Raw genomic sequence first — 19,282 nt, 5'->3', positions numbered from 1 at the left:
CATTAGCGAATACATTGTCTGATTGAGTCTGTGCAACAGAAATGAGGAAAAATAAAATAGTTGTCTTTTAGGGATAATTTCCCTGTATGTAAGTGCATTTTGCTGTACACTTTTAATATAGAATTGTAGGTTACTTTTAAATTTGGCAGATATTTTAAAGTTGTTAAGCAAAGAGCAAGCCTTTAACTTGATTACATAATGTATTAGAATTTTAAAAAACCACCACATACCACCCCCTCACCCCGCCCCAACAAAAAACGCAACTGAACAAAAAAAACCCCCACCCTCTGGAGTTCTGTTAGATATCATTATGTGTTATCTTTTTATCAGTGACTGTACTATTTTTAATAATAAAACAGGAACTATTAAAAGAGCTTATTTACACCTGTAAAGTAAACATTGGTGAAGAACAGCAATAGTACCATCTTGAATTCAGAGCAAGTTATATGCAAGAATAAAGCCAACCATAAGCAAACTATTCTGTTTGAAGTGAGTAAATGAGTAAATTCCTGAGCTGCATTCACTGTAATGAATGGATTGAGGAGTAGCACATCAAGAGAGGGTAATGTGATGAAGCAGTTGCTGTTCTTTTGGCTGCTGCCTGGCAGATGGCAGAGCAGTCGAGGAGGGAGCCTGTGGCAACAAAACAAGAGTCTGCCATAGAAGATCCTCTCTTGGCCAGAACAGTTGCTGATTTTTTGTTTTTCATAGCTATTAAAGTTGAAAATGGATGAGGAATAGTGGTAGTAACTTACTGTGTGGGTGAGGTCTGTCTGGGTTTAACTGGACCAAAACTCAGGTTAGTGTTATGTACATGTATGACGTAAATGAACACGTGGTGCCCTCCCTTGATTCCATTGACTTTTTTCCCCCAGCACTGGGAAGGCCCCCAGAGCAGTCATCGCTCAGCTGAAGGACGGTTTTAGGACAGAAAAATACTTTCTGTTTCTGCTTTGCTGTCCAAAAGTGAGACGGTTATATTAGTTATACAGTAGTAATGTTGTCTACTTGTCACCGAGACTTTCAAATGAAGTCCAAGGGTTCTGAATGGAGAGCATCTGTGGTAGGCTCAGGTCCCATTTATTGCCAAAAGCTCAGGAGGAACAGAAGATGGAGAAAAAGGAGACAGGAGCTTAACTTGGATCAAATCCAATTTTGCCTGACCTGTCTGATGCATCTGTGGAAATCTGTGATATGTAATCTTGGCATATCAGTTGTGGAAGGGAAGATTCAGTGCCACAAAACAAAGTCCTAGTGACTTTGTCCTGGTGCAGGTTCATCTGAAATACAGTGTATAGCTGTGTTCAGCCTCCTTCAAAATTGATGGGTACATATGTGAACTAGTAAACAAAAGGGCAATTGGAATGATGAGAGAAATAAAAATATCCAGTATAAGGGGATTTTATGATTCTTTGGCTTGCTTATTCTCCCAAAGCAGAAGATGAAAGGAGAGAGACCATAATTTTCTGGCAGCTTCATTGTTCTGTACTTTGGCTGTATAGAGAAATAAGTTATTTTTCATCCTCTTTTATTACCAGAGAAAGGAATGCCATTAATTTTTCTCAAGGAGTCAATTTGCTTTTCTTTATATGCTTATGAAATGAGCGCTTCTTTTTAGAGTTCTAATAAGATAAAACAAACTAAGTCAAACTTTATTCATTCTGGATAGATTCTCTTTCGCATTTTTTATGTCCGTATTAATTACTTCTGTAATGTCATTGTGGGAGAGACTCCATATCGTGGTAGTTGTCTTTATATTGTCAGAGTGCTTGAACTGAATTGTGTGTATGTGGTCAGTCTGTAACCCTCATGACTGCTGCCAAATAAATGGAGAACATGCTCCAATACTTTGTCATAGTGCTGCAGTTACTACCAAGGTCATTTTGAATCTTCCTACTTATGTGGGTGAATTACTTTTGTCTGCATTTCTCCATGTTAATATTCTTTGTGATTTTACTCATTAATTGGACCATCCATAATTAATGTTTTTATGGACTCTGGAACTCGTTTGCTGTTGGAAAACAAAAGTACTGCTGGAAGGATTAATAGAGATAATTCATGTTACTGGATCCAGTACCTTTCTATATGTTTTGCCGTAGCTTATCTTGCTTTATAATCTATTTATCATAGAATCATAGAATAATTAGGTTAGAATAGACCTTTGAGATCATCAAGTCCAACCGTCTACCTAGTACCGCCATGCCCACTAAATCATGTCCCAAAGTGCCACATCTACACGTTTTTTGAACACCTCCAGGGATGGTGACTCCACCATTTCCCTGGGCAGCCTCTTCCAATGCTTGACCATTCTTTCAGTAAAGAAACTTTTCCTAATGTCCGATCTAAACTTCCCCTGGAACAACTTGAGGCCTTTTCCTCTTGTCCTATTGTTTGTTACTTGGCAGAAGAGACCAACCCCCACCTCACTACAACCTTGTTTCAAGTACTTGTAGAGAGTGATAAGGTCTCCCCTCAGTCTCCCTTTCTCCAGGCTAAACAACTCCAGTTCCCTCAGCTGCTCCTCATAAGACCTGTTCTCCAGGCCCTTCACCAGCTTCGTTGCCCTTCTCTGGACACACTCCAGCACCTCAATGTCCTTCCTGTAGTGAGGGGCCCAAAACTGCACACAGGATTTGAGATGCGGCCTCACCAGTGCCAGGTACAGGGGCACGATCACCTCCCTACTCCTGCTGGCCACACTATTTCTGATACAGGCCAGGATGCTGTTGGCCTTCTTGGCCACCTGGGCACACTGCCGGCTCGTGTTCAGCCGGCTGTCAACCAGTACCCCCAGGTACCTTTCCAGCCACTCATCCTGAAGCCTGTAGCACTGCATGGGGCTGCTGTGACCCAAGTGCAGGACCCGGCACTTGGCTTTGTTAAACCTCATACAATTGGCCTCAGCCCATCGATCCAACCTGTCCAGATCCCTCTGCTAAGCCTTCCTACCCTTGAGCAGACCAACACTCCCACCGAATTTAGTATCTGCAATTATAACAGTGTACTGTAACACTGTTGTGTTGTACACCGTATCATAACAGTGTACTCAAGTGTTGTTATTTTGCATTCAATTCATAAAATTATTGTACTCCTTTTCATTGTAGGAAGAAGACAATATTGGTTTCAGACCAGAATGGCAAAGGTTTAAAGAGTGAGCGTAAGCGTGTGCCAAAATCCTCGCTTCAAAAAGAAGGACCAGTGGATGACAGGGAGCGTAAGGAACGGCATGAAGGTAGAAGGCTGGAGAAGGGCAAGTCACAGGACTACCCAGACTTGCCAGAGAAACTTGAGGAAGGCAAAGTGCCTGATGATGAAAAACAAAGGAAGGAAGATGAATATCATACCCGTTACAGGAGCGACCCCAATCTGGCAAGATATCCTGTAAAACCACACCCTGAGGAACAACAGATGCGCATGCATGCGAAGGTTTCTAAAGCACGGCATGAGAGAAGACACAGTGATGTAGCTTTGCCACATACAGAAATGGAGGAAGCGGAGGTACCTGAGAATAAATTAGGAAAACGCTCACAATTACAGGGAACTCAGGACAGAAAATCTCTTGTGGAAACTCAGAGGTCGTACTCTATAGACAGAACAGGTGATGTAAGAATTTCTGTTTCTAAACAATTAACTAATCATAGCCCACCAACTCCCAGGCATAGTCCAGTTCCTATAGAACACGTAGAATACAAGAACCACGATTCCTTTAAAAAACAGAGCCGCCTTGATCCTAGCTCTGCTATTCTCATGCGAAAAGCAAAGCGGGAGAAAATGGAGACCATGCTAAGGAATGATTCCCTTAGCTCTGACCAGTCGGAATCAGTGCGGCCATCCCCTCCAAAGCCTCATAGAGCAAAAAGAGGCGGAAAGAAAAGGCAGATGTCAGTTAGTAGCTCAGAGGAAGAAGGGGCATCAACACCAGAATATACTAGCTGTGAAGATGTGGAGATAGAAAGTGAAAGTGTCAGTGAAAAAGGTAAGGACCTTTATGTATATTATGCACATGGCCATGGTTTTGGGGAAAAAAAATAACTTGTATTTTTCTCTCTTTTGCCTCTGTTTTTAAACATAAACCTTTGTTTTCCCCCTTACCTTTCCTTTTTTTTTTTTTTTTTTTTTTCCAACTGAGAAGTGTCTTATACCTGTTTACATTTGGTTTGCAATGTTTACTTTTGCATTCTTAGATGAGGTGGTTACAGGTAGCATCAGCTGATGAGTTTCTTTCTCATTCTCTTTCTTCTTTCACCTAAAACTGTCAGAATTTAAGGCTTCTAGTTTATTCTCTTGATGGTATCTGTACTCCTTTGGCCATTGCTTCATCCTTTTGTCTGTATGCAGAATAATTTACTGTGAATGAATTGAAATGGAAAGCGAGTTCTGTAACAGTCTGAGAAGACCATTATAAAGCATCATAATCTTACTGAGACCTCAGTCTTAAGATATGCATTTTTTTAACTACATTTAATAAAATATCAAGGATCTGCCAGAGTTCATTGTTAACAAGGACAGGATATGGGGCAAGGGGAGTGTTATATAGGAAGGACATGGGAATTGCTTAACTTGTCTAGATGAATTTGTTCCCAAGCTTACAGGTATGTTTAAAATCTGTTACTTCAGTTTGTCTTCATCTGTGGATGGTAACGCTCAGCAGTAAGGAATGAGTGTAGTACACTGTGTGCTTTTGAACAAAGACTTTCTTCTGGCTGAAGAAGTTAATCAAATTCATGAATAGTGAAGAGTTAAAATAAGCATCGTCAGAAAAGACTGTAGTAGAACCTAGAAACTGTCTTATAACCCTAACTTGTTTTTAAGTGACGCTACAGTAGCTGAAGGCTGTTTGTATCTTTGGCAGTAGCTTTTAGCTCTTTAGTTTCATTATCTGTGTTTGTAACTTGAAAGTTTTCTGCTGGTGCTCATACTCAAAATGCCAATGGCATGTCTGCGTTGCCTTTTAGTTCCTGGCACTGTTTCCTGACATGTCTTTGATTCATATATGCTAACCTGTCTGCCTGTCTTTATCTGATGTTGCTGTTTCCTGACATCCCCTAAAGCTCCAGGTATACTTATAAAAAGACACAACATTCCTCTGCTATCCCATCTGAATAGCTGCTTGTTTTAACTTTCTAAGCGTGAACTTTTCTGTTCAAAGCGTGGAAGCTTGCTTTTCTGCACATTTTTAAGGAGGGATGGTGATCATGCCCCTGAAATCTTAATCCAGATTCCCCTTAGACATAAAAACCCCTCACTTTTTTGACTGCGTGTGTGGTCAAACACTAGAACATATCGCACAGAGATGTTGTGCAGTCTGCATCCTTGGAGATGCTAAGAGCCCAAATGGAGAAGGCCCTGAGCAATCTGCTCTAGCTGACCCTGCTTTTGAGCAAGGCTGTTTGAAATAGGGACTTACTGAGGTCCCTTCCAGTCTCAACTGTTCTGTCTTTCTAAGTGAACGCGTCTCTCCTTTATTTTGTGGCGATGTTTTATGCTGACATTTGTATTTGTATAGTTTTCCCTGACTTCCTCTGTTGGTAGTAGTGGTCTGTAATACAGCATTTCCTTTCCATCTTTGTTATTTGCTTTCATTTATGTGCATCAGTTTGAGATTGCTTATGATGTAGAAGGGTTTTCCCTTATTCCTTGAGGGGTATCATTATAAACTGGAAGCTCATTGATGTGAAAATCAAGTCCAGGCTGAAAGTCATTGATATAGTATGTATCAGTATGTTGATATAGTTTGCTCTATAATGGTCCTTTGTAAGTAAAACCTTTTGATAGTTGCTTTCAGGCTCATGACACTGATCTCAACATTTGACCAATTTCCCATTGTTTTGTTAGACGATTAAGGGTTGTACTTTTTTCCTTCAGTGTTAGGAATCCCACAGGATTTCAAATGTCGCTAAATGCTTATGTTCTCAATGATGGAATCAGGTTCTTGGTTACCTCCGAGACAGGTATTTAGGCTTCCCCTGTAGACAGTGGAGGCCTTGGTCTGTATCATATCACAGTGCTACCTCACTGTATTGGAATAAAAATTATAAACAGGAGTATGTTAGGGCCTTGTCTGACCACTGCCGACTCAATACTTGGTTAAAATTGTTGAGCTTTCCTTGAGAACTTAACTTGTCAGTAAGCTAGCACCGTGTTACTAATCAGAATATATATATTTACACATATGTATGTGGATATATGTATGTGTGTATGCAATGCGTTAATTACAGAAATATATTTATTAATTTAATAGCTGTGAGGAGTAGCTGTTAATGTTTTTTCTTTTTTTGCTTGATCTTGGTATGAATTTTGCCATCCTTGTCATAGGAAAAGAAGTGGAAAGCCTTTGAAGCTAGGGGTATAATACAGAAAAAGATCTAGGAAGTGTGACTACAAATAAGAAAGCAGGAGCATTTTTAGTAGTAAAGTATCCAATTATTTTTACAATTACATTTTCATCAGTATTTGAAAAAATCTGTAGTATTTCATGAGAATAGATGGAAAGGCAGGAAATTTTATTACCTAAGAAAATATTTTAGAATTCTTTTCTATATTTTAAAAGAAAAAATGCCACAGTAAAAGGGTGTAGTGCTAAAAAATTTATGCAAATAATTAAAAATGCCCCTATTGTAACCAAGGTCAGAATCCCATTCTTTGCAGCATTATTGCAAGCAGAATTTTTCCCACCATTCCTTCAGTGCTTTGCTCGTAATTTGAGAGAGATAATGCACAGGTCCCTAGTTGTAGTGCTTTGGTTTATAAGCCCAGGAGGGTCTGGAATCCATCCTCTCTTATCTAAATATCAGCTCAGTCATAAATCTGGTGCCAAAGTAGTATAAATGGAGCTAGAAAGACAGAATTACTGCAAATAATTTTTTTAACTTTGAACAGCCTTACTAAGAAAAACCCAGATCTTAATGTTCACATTTGGTGAGTGCCAATATAAAGCAATCAGCTTTATACTGAGTAATAAAGATGCGCTATTTTCAATTCTGTTTTGAACAACTGAAATAGAGGTTTTCTGTGGAAGTCAGCTTACAGAGATGTTTAAAAGAAAATGATGACTCACAGAAATGTAAGGTACAGGTAGAGTGGATAAGACTATATTGAAAGTCAGTAGCCAAATATGACATATAAAGTAGATACTGCTTAAAAGTTATTTTTTAACCTTTGCATTTCCCAGAAACACGGTTTAGGATTGCATTACCCTGTCTTCCGAGCACAAAAACACTTCTAAAAGTGATATTCATAAATACGAACCAAGCTAATTTACCTAGTACATCCCCTACTGTTTACTGTAACTATTTAATATGTATTTCTTCAAAATTATTAACAAAATAATTCACAAGCATTGAAGTTACTTTCTTTTAAAAGAATAAATGTCTTGTGATCCAGTGGAATTTTGGTTTTTTTCGGCGGAGGACCCTGTAATTCATGTCGAGTTGTTTCCATGTTGGGGTAAATCTAGAGATAGAACTGTTTAGCAGTAGTAATCTCAAATTTCTTTAAAAAACAAAACAAACCAAAAAACTCCCTTTACAGGACACTATTACTGATTGCTGATAATAATTTTCATCCTGTTATTAATGCAAGCTGTAGGACTCCTGATTCTGAAATCGGTAATAGTTGAACATTGGGTGGACTGGGTTTCCAGTGGCAACGCTGTCTTCTTAGAAGGCGTAAATTACATTCATACTCACTTCAAAGACTTGCTAGAATGACATAAACCAGACTATTGCAAATGAAATCCAGACCTCATTTTAAAACTGAGAACAGCTTCTGCCTACTACCGTCCAATGAAGAATGCAAGTTAGAATTGGAGTAAGTTTGAGAAAAAATTACTTTCTTTAGCGTTTAAAACAGTGTATTTATGTAGAACTAGTTTGTTTGTGTCCAGATGAGGTTGTATGTGACTTCTTTTACCCCGTGATAGATGCAAGAGATATTCTAGTCTTTGAAACTGGAAGATAAAATAGTGTTGGAAATTGGAACAGTGTGAGGAGGTACTGAAAGCTGCTCATGTACGTTTATGCAAATAGATGTGCTAATGGTTTTACATTTTACATACTCATTGTTCATGTTTGCCTAAATGTGTATTTTTTTCACACTGTCTAGGCTTGAAAATATGCCTACTACTTGCATATTGTCAGCAAAATGGTAAAAAACTAAGTAAAACTCACTTTGTATACTTGCTAATGGGTTTAACTGGGAGTGAGGACAGCACAACAGAGTTGGAACCTTGTTTGAAAACAGCCTCCTCAGATGACATTGCGGTTTCTTTCAGTGAAGATGTGATCGTTTCTTTCATGATGCCTTTCTTACAGTACTGGGAGGAACAGAGCGACCCAATTTCATTTCATTCTTATGACATTACCCTTCTGGTCAGAAGTGTGAGGGGCAGGGATCTTGCTGGGATCTTGGTGTATACGCAGGTGTGATGTAGGCGGGTTGTGACCAGGAGGAGAGGACCTGGAGGTCAGAAGGAGAAAGGGACGCTGTGGTTTGCAGATAAATGTGTCAGTGCAGGCTTGGTTTCAGGAGGAAAGGATCCAACCCCTTCCTCCATTCTCCTCTGGTGTTTTGAGTGCTGCTTTGGGTGGTTGTGCTTGGGTGTGCTACCCGGGGAAGGACAGCATAAATTAAATCCCTGCCTCAGTGATGTCTTCCATGTGCTGTAGCATTGTTGGCAGAGAAGGTAGCTCGTGGGCTAGGAGAGAAACTACGTGTGTGCGTACGTGTGTATAAATGGACCAAAAGAAAATATCAGGAAAAGGCTATAGAGGAGAGGAGGCTGGTTTGAAATGTTTTTAGCTAAGCTTTTTCACTGAGGTATTTTAAATATGGAGTGTAGGCAAGTCAAGTTGTACTGTAACATCTGCTAGCATATTTAAACATCTGTTCGTGCGGAGAGTTAGGCATGGAGTTTTAAACAGAGCTGAATTTGTTTAAAAATGTAACTGAGCTTTAACTTAGTGTAAGATAAAATACCTTTGCTAGGAAGATTTTTAGTTCTTAGAAATCAGTTCCAATTTAACTTCTAGTCCTTGTGCAATGATTTAGATCTACATCTGATTCAAATTTTAATGAAAATATAATCTAAAATGGCTCTAGTTTCAGAATTATGGTTAGTGCTAGTATTATTCAATGCTATCAATATTCAGTGCTTTTGAGTAGCTGAAATTATTTACAGTGCTTATGGAGTTGTAAATAAGTGCTTGTTAAATTAGTGTTGGGCAGTAAGAAATCTGTTTTGTTAATATGGAATTATGTAAAATGCGTACGTGCATATGCAAATTAAATAAGCTGAGCATGAGTGGGGAAAAAAGTCATATTGTTGCCAAGAAATCCAACACTTCCCTGAAATTCATAACCATATAAATGGAGATGTCATGGAAGATGTCTGGCAGGGCAGGAGGACTGGGCTTTAAATGGGAAAGAAGAAGCTGGAGGGGGAAAGAGGTTGAGTGCTTCTCTCTTCCTCTGGAGGGTTAAGTTACTGCTAGGGAGGTTGAAGCTTGGTGCCAGAAACCATGTCAACTCTGAGGACAGATAAGCAAAGATAAGAATAGTTGTAATCATAATTTCTTACTCAGTTGAAATAGAGGATTCCTGGAAATAAAAGTCAATTTCTTCATAGCCTGCACTGAAATTGCTGTATGTTAGAAATACTACTGCTGTTCCTGCAGTAGGCTCTGGGCCAAGGTGGGGAAACCTGGAAGTAAATCCACAGTACTCCTGACTGTAGCTTATCCTCTTTCGTCATGCTTTAAGTAATGATATTTGATAGCCATTTCCAGTACAAATTTACATAATAACAATCTGGGTTTTGAAAAGGAAAAAAAGACATGTACGTTTTGACTTATCAAGAGACATGAAAGAAAAGGATGTCACAAACTGTTAAATCTTGAGTTCTTTCTTACATCTCTGGCAGTTGGCAAGGCGTTATGTTTCATTACTCTTAATGTGCTCTATCTTCTGTGTTTATTAATTGTTTGTTCTTCACCACATACTTGTCTCCTGCACATCTAATTCATAAAATAGCGACAAATTTGTCCTAATAGTGATTTATCCAGTAGTAAGATGAGTATTGTCATTACAAAAAGGGGGATACTAAAGCATGGAGGAAATAGGATCATATGTTCAAAAAGACTTGAAACCTGACAAGCAGGATGGCTTTTAATTTCAGGAGCTATGAGAGTGTTTGGACCTGTAGAGAAACCCAAGACTTCTCTAGGTTTCTCCATGAAAAACCAATTCTCAAGCACATAGATCATAGAATCATAGAATGGTTTGGGTTGGAAGGGGCCTCAAAGAGCATCTAGTTCTAACCCCCCTGCCATGGCAGGGACACCTCCCACTAGACCAAGTTGCTCAAGTCTCGAACCTGGTCTTGAACACTTGCAAGGATGGAGCATCCACAACTTCCTTAGGCAACCTGTTCCAGCGTCTCACGACCCTCAGGGTGAAGAACTTCCTGGTACCTAGTCTAAACGTGCCCTCTCTCAGCTTCCAGCCATTACCCCCCATCCTATCAATGCAGGTCCTTGTAAAAAGTCCCTCCTTGGCCTTCTTGTACATACCTATAGAAGTTTTTCTTGTTACCCTTTATGTCCCTGGCCAAATTTAATTCTTTCTGGGCCTTAGCTGTCCTTACCTGATCCCTGGCTGCTTGGACAACTTCTTTGTATTCTTCCCAGTCTACTTGTCCTTTCTTCCACTTTTGTGAATTCTCATCCAGCAGTCAGGTTTTTTTCCATACAGAAACCATTGGAGGTAGCAGGTGCAACAAGAGCAGTGGGAGCTGCAGGTCATGGAGCACGTTTTAAGGGTCTAAGGGGGACCTGGAAGCTTTTGAAAAACTTGCCCTAATTTTAGCTGCTGAGCACTTTTCAAAATGCATCTGTTTCTTATTTGTTTTCTTGCTTTGCATTTAAATTGCAAGTTCAGTGGAGTCTGGGGTTTCTTTATGAGTTTGTACAGTGCCTAACTTGGTGAGATTTCAGTCCATGACTGAGACTGCAACTTGCCTTGATGATAATAAAATAGTATGCTTATTCAATGCAAGGACATATTATTATTTGGTACTTTATTCTTCCATTTATCAACATCCAGCAGAATTCCAGATTACTGTCAAGTGTCCTCTGGCACGCTTGCATTCTCTTGTGGCTAACTGTGGGGTGCCTACCATGAAGGATTCGATTGAGCTTAGATTTCTGTTCTCACTACCTATTAATTTGCTGTTAATCGGATAAATTACCCTTTTGTTTGCCTGCTTGCTTTTCCTATCAGGTAACAAAGTGATTAAAGAATGTATAGTGCTACCACTTATAAAGACATTGTGGAGCTATTTCTTTCATATAAAAAGACCAGATTTGCAGACCTTATAGCCTTTTTTAGCCTTTGGGTTGCAGGTTTTTTCAGTTTGGTGTGGGTTTTTGTTTGTTTTGTTTTGTTTTTGTTATGGTGGCTTTTTTGTATTTTGGTGGTTGGTTTTGGTTTGGTTTGGTTTGGTTTGGTTTTGACTGATGGAGCCACCAAAGGATATGACAGCTTCATGGTTTGTGCATGGGACTTCGCTGCTTTATTAATTATTCATTAGTTACTGCTCCCCACCTGCAGTTTTTAAGACCTTAATATAATGATTCTGATAACTGGTCACACTGCCCTTCTGGTCCAAGTAGAGGAACATTCTAAGGCTTTAGTTCAAAGGGAGACAGGAGTTTTGTTTTGGCTTGCCCCTCAGCTTGAAGACACTTAAGGACAGGGCAGAGTTTTACAGTTTTATTTTCAATTTGATAGTTGTTTTTGTCTTTTCAGCATAAGTTTGCTGTGAGAATAGAAAACATGCCAGCAGGATATGCAAAGTGTAATATGCAACGGTGGTTATTTGTTGGCTAATGCACATAGTAGATGGCTAGGACTTACATACTGCTAGCCTGTTAGAAAGTTCACTGCCTCCCTCTGCAGACATCATTCTGCTCTAAATGTTAAGAAAGAGAGTTGAATTAATTACTTTTTGAGGTGCTCCAACACTTGATATCTCTGCATTTGTACATGTTTAGCTTCTTAAAAATATCTTTCTCTCATGCAGGAGTTCCTCAGCACATTCCCTTGACTGACTGCAAAAATGGTATATGAAGAGCTTTCTAATTGTTAAACAATTTCAACTTTGGAGGTATTTTCTAAGAGAGCGTAAATCTCAGAAATACTGTGATACTGTGCAGTGAATGCATACCTACAGCAACATTTTTTTTAGACCCTCAGTATTAAATGTTTTATTATACTTTCTTTCCAGCCATGAAGCAACTTCTAATAAAACATTTTATTTAGAATATTTTCTTTTCGCATTTGCTTCCTGTCTGTAAATATGACCTTTTCTATTTTAGAAAAGCAAATATCAGTATTCTTTACTTTGTGGCCTGTGGCTTTGCTGCACCTTATATGCAAATTGGTCCAAGTCTAACTTGGTGCATTGAGCAAGTTGAGAAATGTGCAGGGGCAGTGTGGCTCATCTAAACTTCCAAAATCCGAATAATGCTTTTGAAGGGAAGTGGGCTGGTATTGAAATATTAGACTGAAAAGGGTGTTTAACTTAATGTATATTGTACGCTTCACTTGGGCCACAGCTATCGTGGGATTATTTTGCTATTCTAACCACAGGCCTGTAAAGAATTTAAGAATATGTTTAACTTTCATTACATAGGGATTCTGATTGCATATGGGGTCCTAACTGAATATATCCAAGGTGTTAGTTGTGGGAACTATGTGTGGTGGAGGAATAAATAAAATGGTTATAATCCATGGCTACCTCTCAGTCATATGTGTAATTAAGACAAAATGTTTTCAGATAGGTAGCAAGGAGAAATGGAGCACATCACACATTTATCTGATTTTAACTCACATGTGTTTTATGCTTTACTTGTATACATTAATTTCTAGAATTTAAAGTTCCAGTTTTTGAAACCTAATCCTCAGTTTGGTAATTCTTTCCTCTGCAATATGAGCTTCAAATTTAATCAGTTATTCTCAAAATGATTGTTGGAAAAAATGTACCATTTAAAGCAACTTGGTCATGTTATTATACCAGTTTTATAAAGGTTCTAAGTTCTTGATACTTTTTAAAATTGCCATGGAATAGCCTTGGGCAGACCTGAGGGCACACACTTCTTTTTCCCTCTAAAAAACAGTGGGTCTTTAGATTTGTTTAGGAGTTGTCCTTCGCAGAGTAGAAGTCACTTTTCTGAATCAGACCTGAGCTTTGAAATTTACTTCTTATAGGTTAGAGTCAGTGTGTATGTTTCAGTGGTTGGCTTCTTGTTAATTTGTTGGGGTTTTTTACTGAAAATATAAGGTAAGTCACTGTAAATGAGAACTCAAATGTGAGTGTAACTACAACTGTAAATTCAAATGAACAATTTCTAAAACTTTGCCGATCTTATTAATATTTATTAATTAAATATCATAAATAAACTAATAATTAAAACGGTAGAAATATATACCTACTTTTATAGACCTAACTATATTAAACTTTCATGAAATTTTATTTCATTTTTGGAGATTATTTTTATGTTATGCTATTAAAAGAGCTAGGTGCTAAGAATTTATTTTGTTATGTTGCTCAGAGGAGGCAAGAACCACAGGTGGCTCTTTTTAACCCATTAGGCCACATGTTTTTAACCGTTAAAATTGTGCTTAACGAGCCGCTAGATGGAGCAGTGAAATCTCACTTTTATCTGCCACACTGTTTATGCAAGACAATTTCTCTCTTAGCAAACAGAGTCTGGAAATGCAGGCACACCTTCCTCCTTAAACTGGTAATTTAAAAACCTTTTCAGACCTTATCTCCATGTGCATTTTTCTGTAGGCAGATTTACATTGTCCCGCAGGTTCAATGTCAGAGACAGTGTATGAAATATATTCTGGATATGGAAATAACACTGACAAGTATAGTCCTACGGAAGCAGTTATTCTTTACACGAGTTGAGTCCTATCCTCAGGAAAAAACAAAACAAACATAGGAAGACAAAGGCATACTTTTCTGAGGATCATGAGCCAGATTTTTGAAAATTTTGGGAAGCTTAGAGATACAGATTTACAGGTGACTGTTTATGCTTAAGAAATCTTGCTGATACGTCTGGTGAAGTTGCATATTTTCTTCCGAGTTAACGAAAGCACATTTCCTTCCAACTTTATTTTTTCTGTGACCTAATACATAAAAAACACTTGTTGAATGAGAGCACACTGTGTTACCTGCAAGGTAAAGTAGGTTCAGGAGCAGAAAGAAAAGATACAATAGTGTATGTAAAAACTGTCATAGTCTTTGTTTTATTGTACTTTCATAACATTAGTAAGATGAGATTTTTTGAGGGGGTATACATGCTTGTGAATATACACATAGATGTTCATATGAATTAGAATGTGTGTGTGTGCAGTTAGAAGGCATGTGTGCATCGCATTTAAGTACTTCAGGTGTTGTGATGTGTACTTGTAGGGCACCATCCCAGAGTGGTGTTAGTGAATAGACCTATGCATGAATATAAAATTCTGCAGAATTTTGTTTTATTGTTTGCCTTTGTAAAGTATTTGAAAGTCAGATTCTTCTGCATTAAAGATTATCAGCAGGTGTCACAAGAGAAGAAGTGCTATTCTGAAATAGCTGCATACAGTCCTTGGAGTGCCTCAGCCCAGCTCCCACATCTCAGGTGGGAACTGCATATCCTGGCACTGGGCTCCTGTGAGTTTTGGAGTGACAGGCAGCTTTGCAGAGTGGGGAGCTCATGCTGTGCACAGCAGTGCTCCCCAGCTGACTCACTTTAACCCATGTGCAGTTTACGCATACAGTTGTCACCTGTATTGTGAGATGAGCAAAAACTTCTGCTCAGGCAGTGAATACTAATCAGTGCCATGAGCTAAGGGCTAGTGAACAGCCAGGTTTTTTTCAAATTCCCGAAGTCCTGGGTCACTCAGAGGGAGAATGCTGGTTCTTGCCTGTCTTGCTCTATAGAGCTCTACCACAGCAAATTGGTATAAGTGTACATCAGAACACATGGGATGCCATATAATTTGGTATTCTGTACAGGCTTAGATTTTACTTAAAAATGTAGTATAAAAGTGACTTGCACTTACAGATAAAACTGAACCTCACAAAAGCAACTCACAAATACAGATTTAAATAGATGTAGATTTGCAAAACTTTCTGGTGTTTGCTGTTTCTGCTAATTTTTATATAACACACTGAACCTTGTCAGTGTACTCAGGTAGGTTCAATTGTCTCCTGTGGGGCAGGTGTTACAGATTTGCCAGTAGTGGAGTCATCATCATCTTTAAGCAGAGATGGTCTGTGGGAGGGCAAAACAGGCCCCCGAGAAGGGGGACTGAACTTAGGTATAAATTTAGTTGTGCTGCTGAGGGCTCTTTTTCACAGAAAAGCTGCTCTGAAATCAGTTATACAAAAAGTTGATTAATCTGTTCCTATTACCCAATTTTAAATATTACTACCAATAAAGTCTTAGGGAATGGCTAATTTCAGAATTCCTACAAGTCCACGCCACTGAAAGGAGACACTTAGGAAGACAGTTTTTGCCCATAAGCCAGGTTTTTTTTTTTTTTTTTTTTAAAAACAAACAAATGTATCATGTTCATTTTGACTTCTCTTCAAATGTTTCCTTTATAATTCTAAGCCATCAGCATCATTTTCCTTTTAAAAAAAAGCTATGACAACAAATAATGATATTAGCTTAAGGCATGTTGTCAGACATCAGTTATCTGTGCTGTTGTGAACCTAATCTTACTTTGACCTAGAAAATTATTATAAGGATTAGGAACGAATTTTCTGGCAGTGCTTGAACAAACAACATGGTCACCGTTAAACCCTGTGTTTAGGTGTGTGATTTTATTTTTTTTTGTTTTGGATGGTATATAACATTTTTGAAGTCGTAGTAAATGCTATTTAATAGAGGTTGACCTTTTGAAATGGTCAGTATGTATGGTACTGCTGCTCTAATTTCGAGGTTTAAATCGGAATTCTTTACAATTAAAGGATCTGGGAGGAACCTGACTTGTAGGAGGAACTGGAAATTAAACTGTGTCTGTGCAGACTTAGGCAGTGGGGAAGAGAAGGTGGGATTGTGTATTAGGTTGTCAAAGGTATCTTGAAATAGAGAAACAGAATGAACTAGTGACAGGCGGAGGTCTGTCACACTTGTCTGTATACCCTTTCAATCACAGCCTGCACATGAATGTGTTCAGGACCTGCATTGTCTTTTGTTTTGTTATGTTTTGGAATGAGGGGGGGTGGGGGTGGGGTGGGGTTTGGAAGGAGAAAAATTAGCCCAGTGTCAGCCCAGCTCTGCACTTAAACCTGTCAGAAGCAAGCATGTTTTCTCTACTGAGTTTAATTCTGGATGTATAGCCAAAGGCTACATCCAAGTTTTCTGTGATCCAGGAGAGCATTTTGTGGTCTGGAGTGCTGCTAGCTGAGCAAAGGAAAGCCTTGATTCCTCCCCATAAGTCTTTGTTCTGATATTTTTTTTTACATATCTAACATTTCACCACCAGTTGGATTGCAGTCCTTTGACCATCACTTGAGTCAAGTGATTATCTCAGTTTTCCACCCACCTCCTGTTTCACCAGTCAATCCATAGCTCTCTGATTTGGTTACAAGGTGATTGTGAGAGACTTGGTTGAAAGCTTGCTACAGTTGGAGTAAACAACATCTGCTGCTCTCCCCTTGTCTGCAGATCCAGAAATCATATTGGTCAGGCATGAGTTTTCCTTTGGTAAGGCTATGCTGATGGTTCCCAGTCACCTTCTTGGCCTTCATGTACTCAGTACTGCCTCCCAGAAGGATTTGCTCCATAACCTTCTCAGGGACTCAGGTTAGCCTTCACAGTCTGTAGTTTCCCAGGTCCTTTTTCTTGCCCTCCTTGAAGAGAAACGTGGTGTTTGCTTTGTCCAATCACTGTGAATCTCCCACAATAGCCAGGACCTGTTGAAATGGATCAGTACAAAATGTCACATACAATACCTAATATTGTATCTAAGACTCTTGCAGTTGTATTAGAATCTCTTCTCCATTGTAACTTGGCTTTGAGGTCTAGAGACCATAACATGGATCTTTTCTGTTGTTTCTCTCATTTCCTAAACTAAATTGCAATTTAAACTGTAGGCTTTTGGGGTTTTTTTTCCTTGAATTGCTCTTTCTGTGCTACTGAATTAAGCTTGGGACCATCCTCTAGCTTTCTTCTTTCAAAAAGGTCATGTAAAACTTTTGGTTTAGAGGAAAGCTGCATTATAATCCAGGCATGAAACCAAGTAGTACGTTTAACGCTTGGAATTTGACCTGTTAAAACTTGACAACTGCTAGGGGTTGGATAACTGTGTGAGATTGTTCAAACTCATTCTTTTCTAATGATCTTAGAAAGTTTTATAAATGCAGGGATATCATACATGGATTAAGATCTAGAACAGTTATTAGCAGGAAGATTATGAAGGAGCTAAAGTGTGATGATCAAAATCTAAGTATCAGATGTGCAGTGTAGTGTTCCTCAGAGGATAGTGGCAGTAAAAAAATTTGCAAGGGTAAAAACTTCCTGAGATTATATAGGCAGTGCTATCCAAAGTGAAAGTTGAAAGTGTGCTGTGCACTGTAACTTAACGTATTCTTACTAGGACAAAGGAATGGTAACCAGATTTCCGGCTACTTTCCTACTGCCTTGCTGGGATTAATGGATGTAAAAGTAAATAAACCAACTATCAGTATTTGATTCTCAAACTGTCAGATGGGCCTTTGGGGCAGCCAGAAAGGCCCTATTTGACTGGGGCTGGGAGGAATGGAAACCGCCCTTAGGGATGTGCTGGAGTTGGTAGCAGTGTCCTTTTCTGCAGAATGCCCTTTCTGACCTCAGAATGCTCTTCTGTTGCTCCTCTCTTCCTTCACTTCTCAGCAGATACTTGCAGACACCTCTGCCATCTAAAGCTGTTAGACAGGGCTACTTAGGCAGGGCTTGGGCAGATCTCATGGCTAGGGAGAGTGTGGGTAAAATTGGTGTTGAGGGCTGCGTGATGTGGGGATGGGGAAGCAGAGAGAGGTTGTGTTTATCTGGCACGTAGGGGAATGGGAGACAGTGAGAGCTTCAATACATCATAGGGCACAAACAACCTTTCGAAATACATTTGGGAGAACAGGTTTTTTTTCACAAACACATGCCGTGAAAATGACGGGAACATTTAAAAAAAGTCAGAAAACAAGCCCTGTATAGTGCAGTCTCATTTAAAACTTCTGAGGTTTTAGCAAGGAAATATTTTTCATCTGTTGAGTTGGGCTGTGGCAAAATCCCCTGCCTTGTTTAGTATACGCTGCAAGGGGAGGTGAGCATTCAGGATCCAGGTGAGGTACGTTTTGGAAGTGACGCAAAGCCTTCAATGCAGCCCTGGCAGAATAAGAGGAAGTCCTTCAAGGAATAGTACGGAAGGGTCCATGAGAGAGCAGATGTGCCGTGGAAGCGCCGGGCACTTGTCCTAGTCTGTCTTTTGTCCCTTTTGCAAGAAGTGTTCTCCAGCTTTAGGGGAGAGCTGGGTGCATGTTCCCTGGTCAGTAGATGTCCAGATGATCACTGTCTCTTGGAATATGTAAAGCCTGGACATTGTCCTCCTCAGAAGAATCATCTCCGAAGGAGGACATGTCAGTGAAAAAAGCAGATCTAGACAGTTATGTTGTCTTTCTGATAATACTGTGCTATTGGGAACGCTGAAAGTCAGCATTGGCCAGGGATATCAGCCATGGCTTTTGACTGACAGGTGATATAGTGTGTGAAAGTGCATTTAGTGCTTTGCTTTTGATCATGTGATCTAGAATTGCAGGAAAATAGCTTGATTAAAAGGGTATTTTCATTATTACTAATAGGTCTATGTATTATGAAAGGTGAAAGAACTGTAAGCTCTCATTAGCTTAATTATTTGTATTTTATCACTTATAAGCTTCTTTTTGCTTTGTTTTCTCACATTTTAGTTTCTAACGAGGCAGATTTTTGTATTTCTGAAGTCCTGCAGTATCTAGAGATGCTGCAGAGAAACATATATTTTTACAGAGTCTCTGCCAAAGAAATGATTTTTTATTGTTGTGTGGTCTGGATAGGATTAAATTAGATTAAATTATTCAGCAAATTTATTAGCTCTAATTCTCTAATCATCTGAATTTCCTAAATATGCTGGTATACAGGTTCTGCTTTTCTCTTTTCTCTTGAATATGTAATTTGGACTAAAAAATGTTATTTCCATTTTTTTATTTAGAATA

The 19,282-nt window shown here is 39.0% G+C and overlaps 1 protein-coding gene across 3 annotated transcripts in view; it reads left to right on the top strand.

The window, feature by feature from the left end:
* RIMS1 (regulating synaptic membrane exocytosis 1) overlaps positions 1–19,282 on the top strand; it is a 339,793-nt gene that overhangs the window by 156,970 nt on the left and 163,541 nt on the right. For all 3 annotated transcript variants that reach the window (XM_086461476.1, XM_086461474.1, XM_086461475.1), the window contains exon 5: positions 3,105–3,976. In XM_086461476.1, coding sequence (XP_086317602.1) covers positions 3,105–3,976 — 872 coding nt within the window. The remainder of the gene's footprint in view (positions 1–3,104; positions 3,977–19,282) is intronic.

This window comes from Leptosomus discolor, chromosome 2 (genome assembly GCF_034619465.1).
Source record: "Leptosomus discolor isolate bLepDis1 chromosome 2, bLepDis1.hap2, whole genome shotgun sequence".
NCBI classification, from domain to species: Eukaryota; Metazoa; Chordata; class Aves; order Leptosomiformes; family Leptosomidae; genus Leptosomus; species Leptosomus discolor.
Note: the sequence above shows the minus strand (reverse complement) of the source record. Positions and strands in the feature narration are given on the sequence as shown.